The sequence below is a fragment of the Genypterus blacodes genome, unplaced genomic scaffold (assembly GCF_046128005.1).
Source record: "Genypterus blacodes isolate CSIRO-AG114 ecotype Tasmania unplaced genomic scaffold, CSIRO-AGI_Gbla_v1 ptg000067l_1, whole genome shotgun sequence".
NCBI classification, from domain to species: Eukaryota; Metazoa; Chordata; class Actinopteri; order Ophidiiformes; family Ophidiidae; genus Genypterus; species Genypterus blacodes.
This window is the reverse complement of record NW_027466879.1, coordinates 15,629,045-15,650,252: the sequence shown is the minus strand read 5'-3', so window position 1 is coordinate 15,650,252 and position 21,208 is coordinate 15,629,045. Positions and strand designations below refer to the sequence as shown.

At 42.2% G+C, this 21,208-nt stretch overlaps 2 protein-coding genes across 2 annotated transcripts in view; one reads left to right on the top strand and one right to left on the bottom strand.

The window, feature by feature from the left end:
* nfatc3a (nuclear factor of activated T cells 3a) overlaps nt 1–13,608 on the bottom strand; it is a 54,103-nt gene extending 40,495 nt beyond the window's left edge. Inside the window, exon 1 of the mRNA XM_076155419.1 lies at nt 13,071–13,608. Coding sequence (XP_076011534.1) covers nt 13,071–13,161 — 91 coding nt within the window. The 5' untranslated portion in view covers nt 13,162–13,608. The remainder of the gene's footprint in view (nt 1–13,070) is intronic.
* A 3,959-nt stretch (nt 13,609–17,567) lies between these two features.
* On the top strand, nt 17,568–20,993 carry ddx28 (DEAD (Asp-Glu-Ala-Asp) box polypeptide 28). The gene has a single exon (XM_076156313.1). The coding sequence runs from the start codon at nt 17,757–17,759 to the stop codon at nt 19,446–19,448; it is 1,692 nt and encodes a 563-aa protein (XP_076012428.1). The 5' UTR covers nt 17,568–17,756; the 3' UTR covers nt 19,449–20,993.
* The last annotated feature ends 215 nt before the right edge of the window (nt 20,994–21,208 follow it).

The following is a 21,208-nucleotide window of genomic DNA, read 5'->3' as shown; positions in this document are numbered from 1 at the left end:
GAGTCTGAAGGTAGCCACACAGGCTTTGGTCCAAGAGGGATAACCAATGAACAGCTCTACTCAGGAAACAAATTCACACAACCGTGCGTGCTCTCAGCTGTCATCACAGCTACCCCCGGCAGGCTATTTATATCAAAGGTCATCCGGCACAGGCAGCATGTATATATGTGTGCACACACAAACACACGCACGCGCACGAACACAAAAACAAATAAATAGACAAGAGCCGCATTATCCACATTGGCACAGCTCTGTTAGAGGTTATTGATAAACTTCCACTGACTATGCTCTGCTGCACCCATTGCGACTGAAGCCACCCCCACAAATTTCACATCTTCAGTGAAACCTTTGCCATATTTAGAGGCGTAATTGTTTCAAAAAATGTTCCCATGCTTTGAGTTCCTACATAGTTTTTAACCTGGGATATTTTGTGTCTGTCCTACATAGGTATTACAGAGGCCACATGTGTTCATCACTCTTTTCCTTTAAAGAACTGAACTGAAATGGAGAAAACATTCCTATGACCTATCTCCTCTTTCAAACTTGATCTTTGAAATAAGTGATACTAGAAGTGGAAGAATAAAAAGTCATATTTCAGCAATGATGAATATGACGTCACAACAGAATAAAAAGCCAAAAAAAATGACCTTTTAGACCTTCAATCTTTTAGAAATGTATCACTGACTAGCCAGAAGCAAATTTAGACAACACTTCGCTTGGCTAAGTGTACCCAGTACAGGATAAGGTTTTGAAATCACTATGACAGTACACAACACTTCTCCATATTCCACCAATGAACCCACTTGAAGTGAAGAAACCTTCAGGGGAAATGATTCAGACAAATGTCTTGAAATTGGTTCAAAGATAGATAAGTCTCAGTAGATGTTACCTTGCACACAGGCCAACCCTAAGCTTGGTTAGAGGGAGTCTAAAAGGAATTGGCGAAAAGGGGAGGAGGTTTGTGTTTCTGCCCTCCCTCTATCCCCAGCAGCAGCAACAGAGGCAGTGGCAGCAACTTCTTTATTTATAGCTGCTCAACTTCACACCGGCCCTGCCTGCCTGTCACAAGACCCAGCAGTGGATCCTCTGTCGACAGCGTCTGACTGACGGACTGGGAGCAAAGGAAGGACGATACAGAGAGAAGCTTCCAGCCACAATGCACAGGCCACTCTCACACAAATCACACTTCTCAACACTCATTTCATGGTGACATGGCTTTTCTTCACCATCAGTAGTTGTTTTACAGGGCTGAAACATATTTTTTCTATTTGCACCAGTGGAATCAATCATGCATGCCCTTCCTTTCTTTTTGATAACCTGGCAAATTTCATGCAAAGACTGAATTTCAAGATGACTTATAAACCAAAAACCTCTTAAGTGCGAACACTGAATTGCAGATTGATCAATTGAAGATGAAAAACTATTTTGTTCACATTTCCCATAGATGCTCCAGTATAAGCCCATATACTTTATACATTATTTACCATTATCAGCTTGAGAGAATAAGAACGAGGTGAGAGCAACCATAAATACTCCTTCATCATAACACAGATCACCTTTCCAACAGCCTGTGAGTTGGTTGAAAACAATCTGCTTGCTGTGCGGGTGCATGCTCACATCTTGTCCTCAATCAGAGACTTTTCTAAGCAGGCGGGTCAGCCATCGTTCCCCCACAGGATCTGCCTTCATTAGCATGGTTCACTAAATAAAAAAATAAAAGATAAAGAAAGGGCCTTTCCAGTCTGCTTCACCTCTCACTTGTCTGAAAAGCTGCCACAAAAAACTCATGGGGAAGTAAGCAGGTGGCTTTTGTTTATAGAAATAGGATGATATCTAATAAGGTACAATTTGTCAACAGCAGCATAAGTTGACCATGTACACTACAGTGAGGTGACCACAGGATGTAGTTTCCAAGTAGTAATACAGAAGAAACATCAGCCTTATCACAACAAATAATGTTATATTGGCCCATCAGATAAGATAAGACAGTTTATTTAAGTCATTTTGCATGCACCTGACAGCAATCACACACAATTGAAATTTGTCTTGCACCCCCTACATATCACACACCCCCTACATATCACACACAAACACATGCACTACAGAGGGGGTGCAGGGCAGCCATTTTTCGGCGCCCGTGGAGCAGTTGGGGGTTCGGTGCCTTGCTCATGTGCACCTCCAGTGCTCTGGAGGCAAACTGGCAACTCACTAGCTACCAGTCTGCTTACTTGGTCCACACGGGGGACTTGAACCGGCGACCCTCCGGTTCCCAGCTGTCCGGCCCAGCAGACTGAGCTACTGCCGCCCCACGAGTGTCTCAACTGGATCTATTCAGCCTCTATACTGCTGCAGGTTCTGATAAAGCACAGTACCCTCAGTGCCATCTTCTACCTGCAAGGATGTTTGTAAACACACAGATTGAAGTGAAAGTGCACAAGTTCAATCAAACAATTTAGAAAAGACAACCAAAAAAGACTCAAATGTGTTCACTGTAGACAAAGGGCAGGTCAATGTTTGCCACTATAGTCATTTAGCTTCTTTTTTTGTATGTTGTGGCATTGTGGTAGCAATGATAGCAGGGACATTTGAAGGTCTGCCTCCGGACTGCTTGTCGTCAGATAACAGATTACAAAATCCTCTGTTGCTCTGCTCTAGACAGTCAAGGGTTTGTGAATTTAGTTTTACTTGTCATTTGAATCTATTAAATGTGATATCTGGCTTTTGCTCTCTTCAAATAGATTGACACTCATTTTGTGAGGGTTTTAGTTAACAGGTTAAAGTATAGTAGCAGAGAATGGCCATTTTAAAGTCCATCTGCTTTTCTACATTTTCATATTGAAAATGAGGTTAACTGGCAGTGTTGTCAGGATTGGGTGTCAGACCCGGGACAAGCAGGTTACCTTGTTCATCGCTGCTGTTCCAAAATAGGTTTAAGCTGTCATCTAAAACCCCTCAAGTAAAGTCTGAGTTTGAAAACATGGTGAGGAAAGGGGTGGGGGTGGGAAGCCCCCTGTCAGAGCCAGACCCTGGCCACCTTTTAAGAGAGGAGAGGAGAGGAGAGGAAACAAACACACGGTGGTACTGTCATTCTGTCAATGGCCTTGGGTGTGAAGTCCCTGCACTCTTCCTCAAAGTCAGGTGCGTCACACGCTCCTCAAGTGTCCATACATCAGACAGCCAATCCGGTTAAATAAAGATCTCTAAGAGGCTTTGCTGTACCTAAGCTAATAATAGCTCCACCTCACTGGGCGATGTTTCAGTGAGGTGCAGACTGTTGGCTGTCTGTGACACACCCTGACAACTGTTGTGTTCCCACAGTAACCACAGGAAATGGCCTGAACCACTGGTGATGGCAGCATCCACTATGGCTCCTTGATACAAAGCTCAGCAGGCCTCTGGCTGACCGTCACACTGCCCGGGGATTCTCACTCAGAGGATAAGCCTCAGAGACTTTGTTCCTCCCCTCCTCCTACTCTAACAGCACACAAAGTGTGTCTTACGGTCAGCAGTGACACCTAGGCCCACATTCTTAGAAAGCCCTGTTTACGATGGAGGGAGGGATGGATTTTTCTCTCCCACAATGAGAAGTTCAGTGCTACAGCAGGTTCCTATTGGTGGGCCCATGTTCTTTCCACCGCTCTTTGCAGGTTTGCATGAATATGTGGATAGAAGTGTGGACAGTGTACAGTATGCATGTATTGTATGTGTATTTGATAATGTCTGTCCTGTGCCGACCTATGCTTATGGGCATGTGTGTGTGGGTGTGTGTAGGTGTGCGTGTGCAAATCAACAGACGTTACTGACTTAGGTTACCCACTAGCCCAAACACCATGTGGTGCTGGAGCTACTGGGTAACCTAAGCCAGGGTTCCCTTTGTGGTGGGCAAGCAGGTTGATTAGAACCGGCTCTGCTTACACCCCCTGTACAGAAGGCTTTGTGTTCAGTCCAGTCTCCTCTTTCAGCTCCTTAAGACCTGCTGACCAACAGACCTCAGCAAAACTGTGCCAAACGTAAGCCTCTCTGGATAAAGGGCATAAACTACTGATAAATACATGCATTAAGACTTCTAAAAAAGTAAACATCTCGTTTTCATGACTATAAAAAAGACATGGACAGCTTTATTTTGTTTTTATTCTATCTCATATATTGTTAAATAATAATGTTTTTGCCATTCTAACCTCCAATCAGACGGGAATGTAGATATTAAATTCATCTCTACAGTATCTACCATTTTGGACAGAGATACAGTAGGCATGGGACACAGAAGCAGGTGAAGAGCTTACATAGCCAAAAGAATGAATAGATAGATAGATAGATAGATAGATAGATAGATAGATAGATAGATAGATAGATAGATAGATAGATAGATAGATAGATAGATAGATAGATAGATTGATTTGTCAGCAGTGCTCTAAAATGCTAATATAATCCCTTTCCATTGGTTTTTCGAAGAACTTCATGGCTGTTGGTTGTCTCAGTTCCAAACACAGAGCCTGTGACGCACATGCACACATATGATATGGACTGAGCCTCACTAAAGCCTGCTGACTGGGTTTGTGCCAAACCTACTGGTGATTGCCATTATGTGCACATGACTGGGTCTGAGTACAAATGAATCACAGTGAAAGGGAAAGGGTAAATTCAAATGGAAGAGAAGCTGAAGTAATCTAGACCCAGTGCCAATGGGCAGGTAAAACATCTACAATTCTAAGAGATTCTGTAATGTAATGGATTGTAAGGGTTACATCAAAAATCCTTACTGTAACGTCACAGGAAACTCACCTGACAGCAATGGCTTAACAATATCAGCCTAAGCCAATGCTAACATATGCCAGCCTGCTAAATTAAGCTCCTTATTAACAATCTCATGCCGAGATAACATTATGGGATGAACACAGAGTGCCAAGTGATCACCTGAACTAAATACCAGCCGACAAGCAAGCATCCCTTTCAAACACATTACTAACTGCCTTTGGGAAAAAGTTATACTTATATTGTTATTTATGTTGCACTTTCAAAACAACACAACAAAGCATTGTACCAAGTAGAAATAACACAAACGAACACTTATTTTGTTTTGTTCTAAGACAGGGAGTTCCAGTGTGACTCTGTACTTTCTTCCAGGGTAAATTATTGCAACTTAGTCGGATGTCAGTGGGAGATAAATCTCTGTGAATGCTGTCGGAGATACTCTGGTCAGGCTGGTGTAACGGTTCCCAAATCTCAAAGTGCTTATGCACAAGAGCAATTACAAGGACCTCTTACACTGATTCAATTACTTTGGGGGTAAAACAAGACATCCAGAACTCTAGCTAGATCAAGATTTAACAAGCTGTACTGTATAAAAGGGCATAAAAAAGCAAAGAATCATCAGTACAACAGTGAAAGTCAATGTTTTTTTTAGGAAATAATATATTCAAAATGAAGTCTATAGAGTATACAAAAGGACCTAAGACAGTCCTCTGGGGGACCTCAACAGTATTAGGAAAATGTCAACAGCAACAGAGTATCTAAAAGCAAGGTGAAGATAAGAATTACAAAATGATTTCTGCAAATACTGTAAAATTTAAAGGCAAATTTAATAAGGGTATTCTCCGTCTCCTTCCGTTGTGTTTCCTTCTTATAGTATTTAATAATGTTCACTCCACTCTTCTATCTGACATTCAAAGGTCCAGTAATAAGCCTCATCGTTCCAGCTTGATTTGGCTGTGTCAGTGCGAGTGAATGTATTGGTTTTCAGTGGAGCAGGATGAGTGGAGGGCTACAGCGCATTAGAAGGTTTGCCTCCAAGGCTACCACAGGCGGTCGCATGGCCTGCAATAACCCAGAGCAGATAACATCAGAGGCTACTGCGAGCAGGGGTGACATTTAAACAATCTGTCCGTGCTGACTGTGAATGTGCCTGAAAAAGAGGGAGCGATAGAGAGAGAGAACAATGGCTAAGAGAGAGTGGGACTGAACAGTTGGGTTATCCATCTTCCGAATACGAAAGTGTGTCAGAAAATATTGGAAAATTGATATAAAACAAATCCCTTGGGATGAAAGCAAATATAATACACAACATACATAGCGAGAGTATACAATGTTTCTGGAATATCCAGGCATTAGCAATGTCATACTAGCTATAGATGGAATATGAAGTATGTTGGTGAATGGTAGGACAAGAGAAATGGGACAATAGGAAATGCATTGTCCTTGACATCTGCCCATAAGATTACGGTAACTAGGTCTCATCTGAGTGATTTCTGACAACCACACAACACAATACTAAACAGGAAGAAATGAAGGAGACAACAGGAACACCCCTCCAAAAATATTAATATAGATCTTCAAACAACTTCAAAGCTTGTGCTTTCCACATATTTTCCAATCCATACATTTACAATTTACAAATGTACAATGATGTGCTACGGCTGAGTTATGAAGTAATGTTTGATTAGCAGTAGGGGTGAATGATGAATTACATTTTTAGTGTTATCACGAGCAGTGCAGAGTGCTACTAAATAATTAATTAAATACATGACTTTAATAAAATGCAGAACCATTGACATGCAGTTTTGATTTCCCACAGGCACTCTAAACGCCAGCAGCATCGCTGTGTGTTACGCTAAGCGCTAAGCAGTAGCTAATGAGTGGCGGAGTGCAACCTAAGACGGAGAATGTGAGCAGGATAAGTGACGATTTGGTCCCTAACTGAGCCAGCACATAAGCACAAATTGTCCAGTAACTCCAAGACAACGAAGGGAATGACAGATTCTATGTTTTACTTAATTTGCATGTCCTTCACACATACAGTGTGGTTGAAAACACAGGTCTCCGAAACAGGATACACACAGAGCCCAGACATGTAATCTCATCGTGGTGTCAGACATGAAGATGCAGCTTTGTAAAGCAGTATGTTAGTTTGATTGTTGATGTGCATTGTGCAGCATACACCTATCTCCTAAGCTTCTATTTTATATATCAGATTGTCTACACTGTGTGGTTTCAAAACTGCAAAGGTACATTCATCCATTTAAAGGGTTATCCCCACATTTTATTAATAATTATTTCATGTGCCATAGTTTGTAATCAGCTAACCATACTGTTATTACTGGTCTGCAACTGGCGCACAGTGTTGCAGCTGTCAACACAACACAACACTGACTTCTGAGTGCAACATGGACCCTTCAAAATAAAAACAAACAACAATCGGGAGTGTAGACAGCAATCTGATGAATGCATAGTATTCAGTAACTTCATATGACAGTTTGTCTTGACTTGTGTGTGCCTCTGAAAAGCTGCTGTTGTGGTTGGCTGTGCCAGTAATTGCTGGGGTTTCTCCTCAACAAAGGCAGCCAGAGGTATAGCAGCCGGTGTGTACTTTAAGTACAGAGACAAGCTGATACTGTAAAAAGAAAGTTGCTACTACTTTTGTTTTTCATACTGACTTGATACCCTATCAAGTTGTGACATAGAGAGTGATCAAATGAAAATAACTTGATTAACTTGATTGAGACCAACTCTATTGAAATACTGTGATTTTACATTTCCTACCACTACTGTATCACTAATACATTTAATAATATTGAAAAACAGTGGACAGTATGTCCAGTGCACATTGGAACATCTGCTCTGTCGGTGTGTTCTGTCCTAGTGTAGAGTCTGTGGCGGTCCAGGCACTGACTCCTAGTATAAACAAACAAACCCACATGCATGTCAAAGCGCTCTGCTCTTTAGCTTCGATCAAGCAGCAATACAGCAGCAGCCCTGGTTTTTCCCCCACTGAAAATTCGAAAACTGAGGGAAAATGTTCAAAATCGCTTTATGATCCGTCACTAAAAAGCAGATCGGATTGCCAACAAAGCACCAGCGGTCACTCTGGTGTTAAGACCTTGCTGCCACCCCCATATTTATCTCCAATAAAAGACATTTCAGCAATCAATATTTTTTAATAACCCGATTAATCATTGCAGAGATTACGGGAGTGGGATGAAAAAAACTGGACAAAGTAGAGGTGCCAATACCAAGCATTAGTCCGACTGAACCATGGCTTTGAGGGGGAGCCTAAAATAAACTAGGATTCAAACAACCGTAAGCCTTGTGTAGCATGCTGTGCCTCTTAGTGGGCAGAGAGAGAAAGAAAAAAATGAAACGAGATGCAAGAGTTCCAACAGCTTTCTCTCTGGTGTAATGCAGTCTCTGACATGTTGATACAGCGCAGCCAGCGGTAGCTTCAGTTACACTAAATTTAAACTAGACAGATGCCACACATAGTTGCTCATGCCTCGCCCCAGGAAACAAACGTCTCATTCATCACACTGGGTGCTGGGACCCCTATAGTTCAGTGGGGTTAGGGGGCACCCGCATGGTGATCTAGCCCCACATGTGGACCTCATGCACGGGTCGACTGTCTGACCTTTGGCCTCCGTCTCTTTTATGTTTTCATAGAAATGTTAGGACCTACAGCTCCATAATCTCTACCGCTCAGTCTCTCACCCGCAGCCCTCTAGCTGTCACTATGAGATTAAAACAGACTACAGCAAATTGCTTGACTAAATGTTAAACACCGTCTTTGTCCTTGCTTAAGAGACCCGGGATACCAGCACATTGGCCAAGTGGGGCACAAGTGCATGAATGAAGCCAGAAGAAAGATCAGTACAACAATGTTTTGCACACACAGTTTAACCATAGGAGACCTCTTACTAAACTGGCAATATGTCTTACTGTTCTGTTAGAAAATGTTAAATATCATTTTTGACAGCTTGTATTCTCATGACAGCTGTTTGTCTTAGTGCTGACTCCCACCCCTTCACCTCTAAGTCTCGACAAACACACACACACATCACACAAAACACACCTGGTCAGTGTCTGGGAGTGCTGACACACTCACCTGGCGATGTGGCGCACAGCATTCTTCCACTCCTCTCCTTATCAAGATTGCAAAGTGCTTGAACTGTAAAAAGTTGAAGGCTTCAGACGTGCTGGGACGAGAGGGATTCTCCTGCTCTAAGGACAGCGAGTCACCAGAACCTGCCGCCTGCCCTCTGCCACTCTCTTTGAGAGCTCAAAATAGTCCACCATGAGAGCGATGTAATTTCAGTCTTTCAGTCTTTCCCACGACAAGCACTGAGAGGACCGAGCTTGTCGTTCAGAGGACCAATGACAACAATCCAGACAAGGGCATAATAGCCTATCTATTAGCTGCTCTCAGTTCATTAACTTCATTAATGTTGAAATGAGGCTAAAAATTGTACGCTATCAAAATATGGCAAAGGCAGTTCCACAGGTACAACAAGAAATGTCTGCATTACAGATCAAACCTGACTAGTTACTAAGTGGAAGTGGTAGCTGCTGGCATCTGGAGATTTCATTAGCCTAGATTAGTTTCTCTGATGTCACTGGTGGTCTCTTTCATATCCTGAGAAAGCAGCCGGAAAGGAGAGAAGGTTCAGCAGTCCCTGATAGTGGGCCTGCAATTCTCTGAGCTGCTATGATGACAATCGACAAAAACAACTTCACTTGCCTCAACTTGTGAGACAAAAAGGAAGCGCAGGAAAGAGACGGCACACATGGCATAGAAAAACAAAAAGGAAGACACTAGCAGTCAGAGATGGGTCTCAACAAGGAGAGCGAGCGAACAAAAATGCTCTTCGTGTTCTCCTTAACAGCAGCGAGAGAGCGGCGTGCCCCACTCTCCTTTCATTCCACCCTGCCATCTGAACCCCACATGGCATGTCTGGGCAGAGATCCAGACACCTCACGATGGATCTACTACTCTGCCACCCATAAAAGCCACTTTTGCCCCCCTCCTTCAAACCACCTCTAACACCCAATGAGGCCATTGCTCGTGACCTGAGTAACCCTAACTCACCACACCTTAATTCTAGCCTTCTCCCCACCACTTTACCATGGACGCACTCCCACCGCTGAGACAAGTGATACTTAAAGGGATACCACCTGATACATGTTATATCACATGATTAAACCAAATATAAGCCAAATAAAGGTTCCATAACAGTGGAGAAGAAATAGATAACAGATAGATAATACACAATACAAAATGTACATTAAAAGACAGAATGCATCCTATTAGATACTATGAATGATGACAAATTGGAGGCCACCGTGAAACACACATCGTCACACACACACGTGTAGTCCTTCCACTCCTAGCAGCGTTGAACCCTGGCTAACACCGCAAAACAATCGCAAAGAGGCTGAGAAGTGATGCCTCACATTCTCAAGGACAAACATGAAACAGAAGCAAATATGTAGTTATCAGCGCAGTCTCATTTGGATTCATGCAAACTACAAACAAGCTGACGCATTCCCAATGTGAGCATTCAAAGCGCCTCACTCATGAGGTAACGCCACTCATCCTTTTTTCTTGTTATTTCTAAATGGAGGAATCCCTGAAATGCAAACAAGATGATTTCCATATTGCTAAAGCGGCAATAGGGAAACCTTCACCACAGTGCAACAACTGGATAAAAGCAAAAAGTGCTTATTTTCTTATCATATCCTAATGGGTGGATGAGAAAAGACAATATGTTTTTGGAGGTGTTATTTGGGGCGGTCGAATTCAGCCGTCTGAAAGTCTTAGCTCCATTTCTTTTGAGCATGTGAACTCTGTAGACCATCTAGAACTGTCTCTAAATACTAAATGCAAACAATTAACATTTTTGGTCAAATGTCCTTCAAAATGGAACTACTTAAACGGTTACTGATGAATAAAATATTTACTTACTGAATGACTACATGAAAGTGTTGAGTGCAAGGAGCTGAGTGTAAATTTGCCATTTTTTCTAATATATTCTTCTGGTGTTTAGTCTTTGTATTTTAAAATGATTTTGCGTTATTCTCTTGAATTTGAAAAGGACGTGTCCCATCTCAGATGAGTTGTCAGATGTACTTGTTCTGCTATTCCGTATGATACATTAACAGGTGAAACCCCTTAAATTAGCCTTGTGCATTTGAATGTGGCAGCAGAAAGCGGCACTTCTTTTGGAAGACATCTTTTCACAAAACCTCCTGAAAACCAAACACAGGTCGTGCATTTGGCAGGGTGAATGAATGAATGACAAATTTGTAAAAATCGCAGAAGAGCTCAAGCCGTGTAGGACCAAAAGAACCTCAGTGGAGTAGAATCCTGTCAGATATGCAGAGCAGAAGCTCTCCAGGTTGTTACAAAAACAAGTCCTGACTTGAGTCTGGCCTACAGAGAGAGAGTCCTACTCAGGAGGGTGCAACTTTCTCTGTGCAATTTACTGACTGTGTGATCCCGCATTGCACTGGAGTTATTAATTCGGACAGGCGCTCCCCTTTTGTGCCAAGTTATACAATCCAGACCAGATTAAAACCATTTGCACAGTGGCACTTTTATTCCTTAACGTATTCCAACTGCAGTTTTTCCCCTTGTCCCATCTCCAAATCAAACTTATTTTTTAATCTAAGGAAAAACTGATTAAAAGATTGCAAGACCCCAGCCAAACTTTTTGTAGAGTCATTACTTTGCCAGAGTTTCATGAATAGGACATAGCCAGCGCATTCACTGCTTCCAGGGGTTTGGGCTGCAATGCAACAAACGAAGACACTGAGCCGAGTGTGGACAAACAAGCAAGGCCAAATGCCCAGGACTCACAAGTGGTGTGGGTTGGATTCCAGCTCATGTCACAGCTTCACCCCACACCCTCTCGGCTTTTATGATGCACAGAAAACTGTCTAAAGGCCCCTTAGAGAAGTATTATGCTTTCATTCACAGAGAAACAAATGTACTTCGAGTACAATAACCCACACTGTCAACTCAGAAGAAGTATGATTATCATACTGATATTTATCCAATGCAACGCCGCGACTATGATGCTCCGTGCAGCTGTAGACATCTAGAGAAAATACTGTTTTATTAGTCACCTGGCCAGATTTACAGCGCTTTTCCCAAGTGTCTGCAATCACCGAAAGGGTTCAACTAAAACACTGAAAGCAAATAACACATGTTTGGGCTTAATTTCAAATATCCTTTTTCAAGCAGGTGTACTGACACTGGATGTCAGACAGACTTACTTTGCTGCTACAGTAACAACATTTAGCAAATATCTAACAGAGGAGTCTGCCTCCTACAATCATCAAAAGCGTTGAATATTTACTTTATACTTTTAAAACTGGTTATTCATCATTCTTAAAAAGAAACTGCTCAGGTCAGAAAACAAATCCATCTGCAATTAAACTGCAATGAATCAGCCACACACCAAATATGCACAATGCAACTTGAGACACAAACATACATATTTACATTTGATTCATAAATGAATCATAGATTGTCAAATAAGCTTAGTGGAGGAAGTGTCAATTGATGCTTAATTACTTAATATTTCTGTTCTTCTATGTCTACTTCATATTATTCTCTTCTAAGCCTATTATTTCACTTGTGCCATTTCATTTCATTTCAAAACAAATAAGTTAACCAAAGCCATGCAAAATATGTTAACTTCTTAATATCATAACAGTGTGTTTTGGGCCATATTGGTGCCTGGACACACACACAGCAATAACTAAACAAAACCTATTTAAAAAGCTTTAATATTTCCGGTATTCTTGTGTGAATAACTTTATTAGATCTTTGTATATTTTTTCCTGGATACGAGGAAATTAACAAATTAACAAAAAAACAACGAACACCAACCTGTAACTAACTTCTTTGACAACTATGAAGTGACAAAAATGTAGTGACACATTAGCTTTGGCTAACTGTTGTTCCCTCTTTCAACACACACACATACACGCTGCTAGTCCCGCCACTTAACACTCCCACCATGGCAGCTAAGCTATCAGTTGCCAAAAACAGGAGAGTTACACACGTTTCTCATCAAATATCACGACATTATGCTAACCAGGTAGCATATCGAGCTACTGACAGCTACTTAATGATTGCGAGCCAGATGAGCAACAGAGTTAAAGCCTGCGTCATGTTGTCATATTTCCTAAAGCGGTTCCTCTCTTCTAACAAACTCGGGCTAAACTAGCAGCTGCGCGAACCAAGTTTAACTCGCCGGTGTTACGGCTCCAAAGTGAACCGAGGTGAAGTCACTGACCTGCCGGGCCTAGAGGCTGCTGCTGTCCGTCCTCTCCGAAGAGCCGTCTGAAGTCCAGCTCCTCATTCCCGGGGCAGTTTGCGGTAGTCATCGGGTTTGACAGCTCGGGCTTTCTACCCCCGCCACTCAACCGTCGACCGCTCGAGCAATTTAACGCTCTCCTTAAAATGTCATAACATTTACCGAGTTGCGACGAATTACAACAAAAAACGCCAAACTTTCAATTTTGTCTCATTTACTTAACGTTAACCCGGCGAGCTTGTGGCCATAAAAGGACGTGCGTCTTCCCCCCCGTGCTTGACAAATCCAGAATACGGTGCGGGGCTGATGGCTCCTCTCCTCTCCTTTGGGTAGTTTACGGGCGAAATTACGGGTTTAAACTTCTGCTTCAACTTCTGCGCCTCTGCCTTCTTTCTTTCGACCGCGTCGGTGGTAAAGAGCCGCGTGTTTTCTGCTGTTTTGATCACCGGGGAGTTGTGCGTAGAAGTCCTCCGCTCCTGCACCCGTCTGTTTGTCTGACTCTGACCGACCGGAGCTCTTATCCCAACTTTTACTAACCCCGCGTGACAAGGCAGTTCCAGCGGTGACGTCAGCAGACACAACAGACAGACAGACATGCACACACACACACACACGCACACACGCACATGCACACACACGCACAGCTCCCGTACTACACTACACTATATAAATATAACAACCATAAACAAGTTTAAATCAAATACACCATTTTGTAAGTATATTTGTAGCGGTAGTTTTCTACGTGGTGACATGTTGACTTTCGAAAGTAGACTGGAAAATCTAAAATTTAGTGTTGCATCTGATCTGCCAGGTAACAATCACTATTTTATTAAGATGTATTTGCAAATCAAATTGAAAGGGTTTTCCTCTATTCAAACTACCTACCATTACATCATCTCCAGTACGCCTGACCTTCAGCCCAACTCAATCCAAATCCAGATGGGTTTGTGAGGTCATTGAAGCTTGTGAAGGACCAGAGTATAGGTATAGTATAGTATATAGTATGGGTGTCCCAAAATTTTGTATTAATTGTTTTTATTTTATTATGTTGCGTAACAAGGACATTGTACTAAAATATTGATCTGGATCAAAGTTGTAATGCAGTGTGAATATATGGTTTCTTTGAATTTCTTTATGCTGCTTGATTTATTACCAGAAATAATGTAAGGCTAAGTCTTCAGGCAGAATACAGTGTGTATTCAGACTGTTCCACTCCATTTAACCTCTGTGTCCCTATTCAACCTTTCAATCACAGCTTAATCTTTACTGGACAAGCATGTCAGAGGTTGATGCACTCCAAAGCTTTAACTAACTGGCTTCTTGCCAGACAACTCTTGTATTCTTTTAATTTTAAATCCTTTGATTGTCTTTGGAGATTATCCAGGCTGCTTATAATAATTGACAATCACACCCCTCATTTTCTCCTTTTGGTATCTGTTGTACACACACAAAGACACACACACGGCTGATCTTTCAAGCAAGTCTTTAATGTTTCACTAAAGGTTTTGGCAACACTGATAAGCTAAGTTATAAATCAGGTGTAGTTGTTTTTATATTTATTTTACTGCTCCTCTGCAGTCAACCAAGGACAATGTTTAATGGTCAGCTCACAAAGATATAACTGAGTTCAGTGAATTCAACGTTGTATATTCTGTGTAATGCCACACGTAAAAACCGACAAATTCAAATTTTTCTTTAATCAGTACAAATATAGACCAGAGGCAGAGTCATATCCAACTGATTTCATTGCATTGCTGAAAATAACTTTTGCAAGAGTGCTTTTTAATGTTAATCAGTTGATCTTCAAGACAAACTGCGGGCACGGCATTTAACGGCATATAACACCTCTTATGTCTCTGACACAGACACACATCATGTACATATGCTCGATGCATGTGGGCGTACAGACAGATGCTCAGCTCACAAATGCATCTGAAAGCATCAATATCACATTTCCTGTGGTCTTTATTTCCAAGTGCAAGAGCAAGGTTTAACCCTCTTCAACTTACATGCTACCCGCAGAAGAGATTCTTTACTGTAACTGTAACTACCAAAATAAAGGCATGTTTTGGCTCTACTGATCTATTCGCGACAATCAAGGGTACAAAGAGTTATTTAATAGCCTGTTCAAACACTGCAATATAAGCAATATTATTTGTGTCGAAAATTACTGAAGGTCACATACAGTTTGGTCTGCCTTATGGCATCTTGACGGTAATTCTTTCAGTATAAATACAGGAAAATACAATCCATTGCTATTTCAGTGTTGTAATTCAGACATTGTTTTTGGATGTCTAGAGCCAAGTTTACTGGAATATTCTCCTGATTGTAAAACGAGGTAACTACTCTGTGATTCCTGCAGTGCCAAAGTATATAACATTGACATTTCACATAAAATGCACTAAAAGAAAGCCTTGTTACTAAATTTAATGGAGAAGTGCATTTAAAAAGCTACACATTTGCAAAAACTACATCACAGTGAAATTGATAATAACATATTAACATCTAGTACTGTATACAATGCATACTGAAAACAATGACTGATTTTAATAAAATGCATTTGTCTGTATCTTGACAGTCACATGACTTGACTTAACTTTCTACTGTGCAGTCTAATTCAGGTAACCTGTGTCTCTTATCTTCTCAGATGACCTTTGAAGGGAGAAGATAAAGAAAACAAATTGTGTGGGTGGCTGTAGATGTGGTTTGTGATTTACATTCTTGTGAAGAAAATTAGGAGGAAAAGAACAGCTTCTGCCCCCACACTCGTCTTGTTTGAGAGGTGTTACTCATTCAAGGATTGGGGTTTGCACACACTGCAGAAATGCAATGCAGCACCTTGGCCAAATGCATGATGTTCACTTCATCACAACAAATATCAAATTACACCCCTGTTGAATGTAAGCTGGCTATTTTTATTAGAAAAACAAAGATGTATATATTATGTATATGTTCATGAGATAAAACAATTGTAGTTTCTATGCTTTACTTGTGATTTTATGTCACAATTCCCTGTCATGAACGTATGCGCAAAGATGATAATTTAATTTATTATAATAATTGTTGAAGTGACATGTTCAATAGTAAATTATATGAACATCACAATTGTCTCAATTTCTCTTGATGTGATGTGAAAGAAGAATTGTGGGCAGACAACAAACAAAGCAAACTTATTTTACTCACGGGACCACAAATGACCTCAAAATCCACCTTGTTGATTTATGCTGCCCCCTGTTGTTCAGGCTGTGAAACTGAACATCGGCTAGTAAATCAGAGCTTTTGTTGTCAGTGAACAATCATTTAAAATGAAATATGCTTATACTTTCTTTCTTTCTTTCTTATTTCTTTCGTTCTTTCGTTCTTTCGTTCTTTCTTTCTTTCTTTCTTTCTTTCTTTTTTTCTTTCTTTCTTTCTTTCTTTCTAAACCAACAAGACATAGCTAACTCAGAGTGCTGAAGTTCTGGATTGTCCGACACGTGACATAAACACTGTGTTCTGCCCTACGTGTGCGACGTGGAGCTACAATGCACTGATCAATGAGGTGCATAGGCCTGGTGGCTGATGCCTGATCAATGCTGAATGTGACAGCAGTGCTGATGCACGGAGCACATCAGTGCTTTTTAAATCACCTGTTCAGTACAGAAGAGATTATCTCAATAAGATTAAATCTGTAAACCAAAATACGAATGAAAACACTGCCGGCAGGAGAAAGAGTGGGAGTAACAGCGGAGGCTTGTGTCCCCCTTAGGAACCTCTCAGGGTGCATGCCTGGTGAGATTAGTCTCTTTTTATTAGTTTACCTCCCCAGTGGGTTAGCAACAATACTGGATTATCCTCCTGGGCAGTCAAGGACAGGCAAACAAGAACTGATGTCTATGTTAGTGAAATGTTCCGACTACATAAAGTGGGGACAAGGCAGAGAACAATCATCTATAAATAGAGACCTGTATGATTTAAGTGTTACAGTGCCTGGGGGCTCAGCCTTTGTTGTTTGGGATTGACCAAAACTCGGTCATATACACAGTTATTGACAGTCTCTGTTATCAATAACAGGGGGAAGGGGGGCGGGGATGGGGGCAACTGATCCTGAACCTACTACCTACACAGTATGGTAGATGGTTGAATAAAATGCTATAATTCTATAATTATTTTTTGGACTTCTCCCTTGAGTTTAAACTATAACTACATTTTTCTAATGCATTTGCTTCTGTGACAGCCCTTGGTAATAACTGCATGCACACAATTAGCAACAGGAAACAAGAAAATCAACGAAAAAAATAACAACAAAAGGCATAGGGAACAACATTTAAATTTAGATGGAAATAAATTCAAAAATGCTTATGAGATTAATTCTGTTTCTGCTATAAATTCTAACAAACTGAGAAATGTTCACAAAAACGTGCTAAAAAAAATATGAATAATTTCCCCCACATACGTCATCAATCCTCGTTCCCCTTGACGTCATCAACAATCGCCTTGAAAGCATGGCGGCTCCGCTGTCAAGCTCTGCGACGCTAACATGTATACAGTAGCTTTTCGAGATTAAGGTTACATATTAGATGACATGTTTGGAAGATTCACGGCGCGCTGAACCGGTTTTAGCCGCACGATTCAGGATTTTATCCAAATCTTCTTCGCTTATTTGCTTACATTTGATCCAGCGACATGCAGCCCGGGAAGGTCAGCTGTTTGGCTCTGGTTGCCCGTCGCGCTCTCTGCTGTCCGGAGCTCGATCAAGCGACGATCTGTTGTCCTGTTCGTTACTCCCTCTGTCTCATCCGTCCGCGTCACACGGCAGCCGCTCCTGATGACACCGTAGTAATTCGTGTTCCTCGGTCTATGCAGAAACGCGTGGAGAACGTAAAGCAAATGCGAGGCCAGAGCAAGATCAACACCATCAAAGCTGGCAAACTCCTGATCCAGAGCAAGAACCCTCTGCTGAACCAGTCTGCGGGCTACGCGCTGGGTAAATTCGAGACCCCCGTTCTCTCCTCTAAAGGATGGAAACATAATAAATCATTTGGTGATTATTTCTGCATCAACAACACCAAGACTGTGGCACCTTTTGTTACTGAAACCCAGCAGGCGGAGAATGATACCCAGAGGAAAATAGTGACATTTAGCAAGCTTCACATCTGTAAGGGGCTGGTTGAGACTCTGAACCAAACCAACATCACTCATCCTACAACGGTACAACAACAAACTATCCCCAAAGTGCTGAAAGGTCACAACATCCTGTGTGCGGCAGAGACGGGCAGCGGTAAAACACTTGGTTACCTTCTGCCGATTGTTGACAGACTGCAGGCTGATGCGGAGGCACAGATCTCCGCTGAGACCACGACCAAGATCCGCACCGTGATTCTCGTGCCTTCAAGGGAGCTTGCTGACCAAGTGGTAGCGGTCGCCAGGCCCCTTTGTGCCCCGTTTCACATTCAGACAAGGAGTGTGGGTGGTGGCCGCGGCGTTGGCCACATCAAGATGATATTTAAGAGGGGTCCTCCGGATATTCTAGTGGCGACACCCGGCGCTCTGGTCAAGGCCTTGCGGAGACGCTACCTGGATTTGAGTGAACTGAGATTCTTGGTGGTAGACGAAGCAGACACCATGTTTGACCCCAGCTTCTCTGGCATGCTGGAGGACATCCTTAACCACACGCAGATTGCGAGAGACCCCGTGGAGACACTGGGCCTGGGTCATAAAGCCCAGTTGCTGGTGGTGGGTGCCACCTTCCCTGGAGGTGTGGGGGAAGTTCTCGGCCAGATGACTGACCTTGGCAAGATGGTGGTCATCAAGAGTAAGATGCTGCATTTCCTCATGCCACATGTCAAGCAGACGTTCCTGAAGGTGAAGGGTGAAGACAAGATCTTGGAGCTCCATCAAGCCCTGAAGGTGCTTCGACAGGAAAAGGCAGGGGCCCCGATTGTGGTGTTCTGCAACAAGTCGACGACGGTCAACTGGCTGGGTTACTCGCTGGAAGGGATGGGCGTGCAGCACGTACGGCTACACGGGGAGATGCCCGCTGCCGTGCGTGCAGGGATCTTCCACAACTTCCAGAAGGGCTTGGTCGATGTGCTGATTTGCACCGACATCGCATCCCGGGGCGTAGACACGTCCCGGGTGCAGCTGGTCGTGAACTACGACTTCCCCGAGTCCCAGACAGACTACATCCACAGGGCGGGGAGGGTGGGGAGGGCGGGGGGTGTGGAGGACGGACAGGTCCTCAGTTTCGTCACGCATCCCTGGGACGTGGAGCTAGTGCAGAAGATCGAGACCGCCGCACGTAGGAGATCGAGCCTGCCAGGGATGGAATCTGAAATACGGGAGCCCAAAGCCAAAGAAGTGGAGCCAGAGGAGTAGACATTACATTGCAATCATTTCATAAAACATGTCAGATTTTCTCATGCTAATTATGTTCGTGGACACAAAGCTGCTCATCAGTGACTTATTTGGTCTTGTTTTGCTTCTGTATTTGTGACTATTCCAGATTTCCAGAAACAGCTGAAGATGTTGACATTTGTAACCATCTTACAAATTTAGAGCCTGACATTTTCCTTGTTGCAGTTTGTTCAAAGGGGCTGTGGCATCTTGCAGAATCATATTTTCGTGTTCCTACACCTAAATCAAATACAGCCAATTGTGATTGATTATTAGGTCCAGAGGGAAGGAACTATTGCCTTTTGGCTGAACTAACCTCTACATTTTTTGTGGTTATATATATATGTTGAGATTGAGTGCTATTGCATTTTGGAAGCAATATTTTGTTACGATTCAGGAGTATGTGTACTTGATGCATATAAACACAAGGTGGCAGCATTTATCTCACCTTAATATAATTTATAGCCCTGACTTTGGAGCTCAAAGTGCAGCTCAAATGTATAATCAGTGGTTCTCGTTAATGGTCTTTGAGTACCACAACTCTGCGTGTGTTCCATCTCTTCATTAGTGAGGTGGGTTGATTTGATTAAAAGTTAATCCTTCCCAGATCTTGATTGGGCAAACACTCTTTGAAAACACAGATTCACGCACGCACACACACACGGTTACACACTGGTACATTGGAGGCCTACTTTACACTGCTACTCTCTCAAAGGATTTCTGGATTCCAGTGTTTCTGTTTGCACTGCAGAAATATGTTATCAAAAGAGCTACAGCAACAATCATTAATCTCTGCCATGCTGAATAGAAGCCAAACTCTTGACGTCTCTGCCGTTGATGTGGTCGGTCCGCTGTACATGAAAGGGTTTTTCCTTTTCCATGCCTGCAGGTGCTTGTTGAAAGGAAACCACAAAAGTGTCGACATGAATATATACCTGAGTGAAGAAATGTATTTTGGAGATCTCATTTCAAAGGTAAAACCCTTTCATGTGACCCTGATATGGAAAAAGGTTCTGCAAGTGTTATTTTAAACACCGTGCCATGATACTAGTTATTTTTGATGGATTATGGATGAATATAAACAAACTTCCAAGTGGCAAATTCAGCCTGGAGCCCGAGTGTGGCCTCCACAGTGAGACTTCAGAGTTTGAGGAGGTTGTTTATCCAACAGTCAAGTTCTATGTGTGGAGATTTATGCCAGAGTGGTTGTGGAAGTATAGAGATTATAAGAGTTTGCAGAGCTCAGTGTGAGGCAGACAGACAGGCGTGTGATGGAGCTGACAGTAACTAGAGGGTGCCATCAGAATGTCTGGAATTTGGGTATGATTCATTGTACTGCTCCAGCTGGGGGTCAGCACCTTCACCTCACCCGCAGGTTTTACATTTCACCCTAACTTACCCTGACGACAAGGATCCAATATCCCCTTTTAGGTTATGAAGGGAAAATCTATCTGATATACATTTTATTTTTCCAACTCCTGTGATTATTAAATTATCAAACATTTGGATGCTTTCAAATTTGTCCGACATTAAAGCTACACACACACACACAGATTCCACAATGCATTTTAAGTCATACAAGTAAAGTGTCTCTCTTAGTATCATCAGTAAAGTATCATCTTAAGATAAGTATTAAAACAAGGAAATGTGGGAAATACTCTCACAGTTGTTTACTAGTCAAAACAATAGGAATTAATGGATAATTTTGCAGTTGTTTAGAAGGTTGAATGCAAAAGATACTG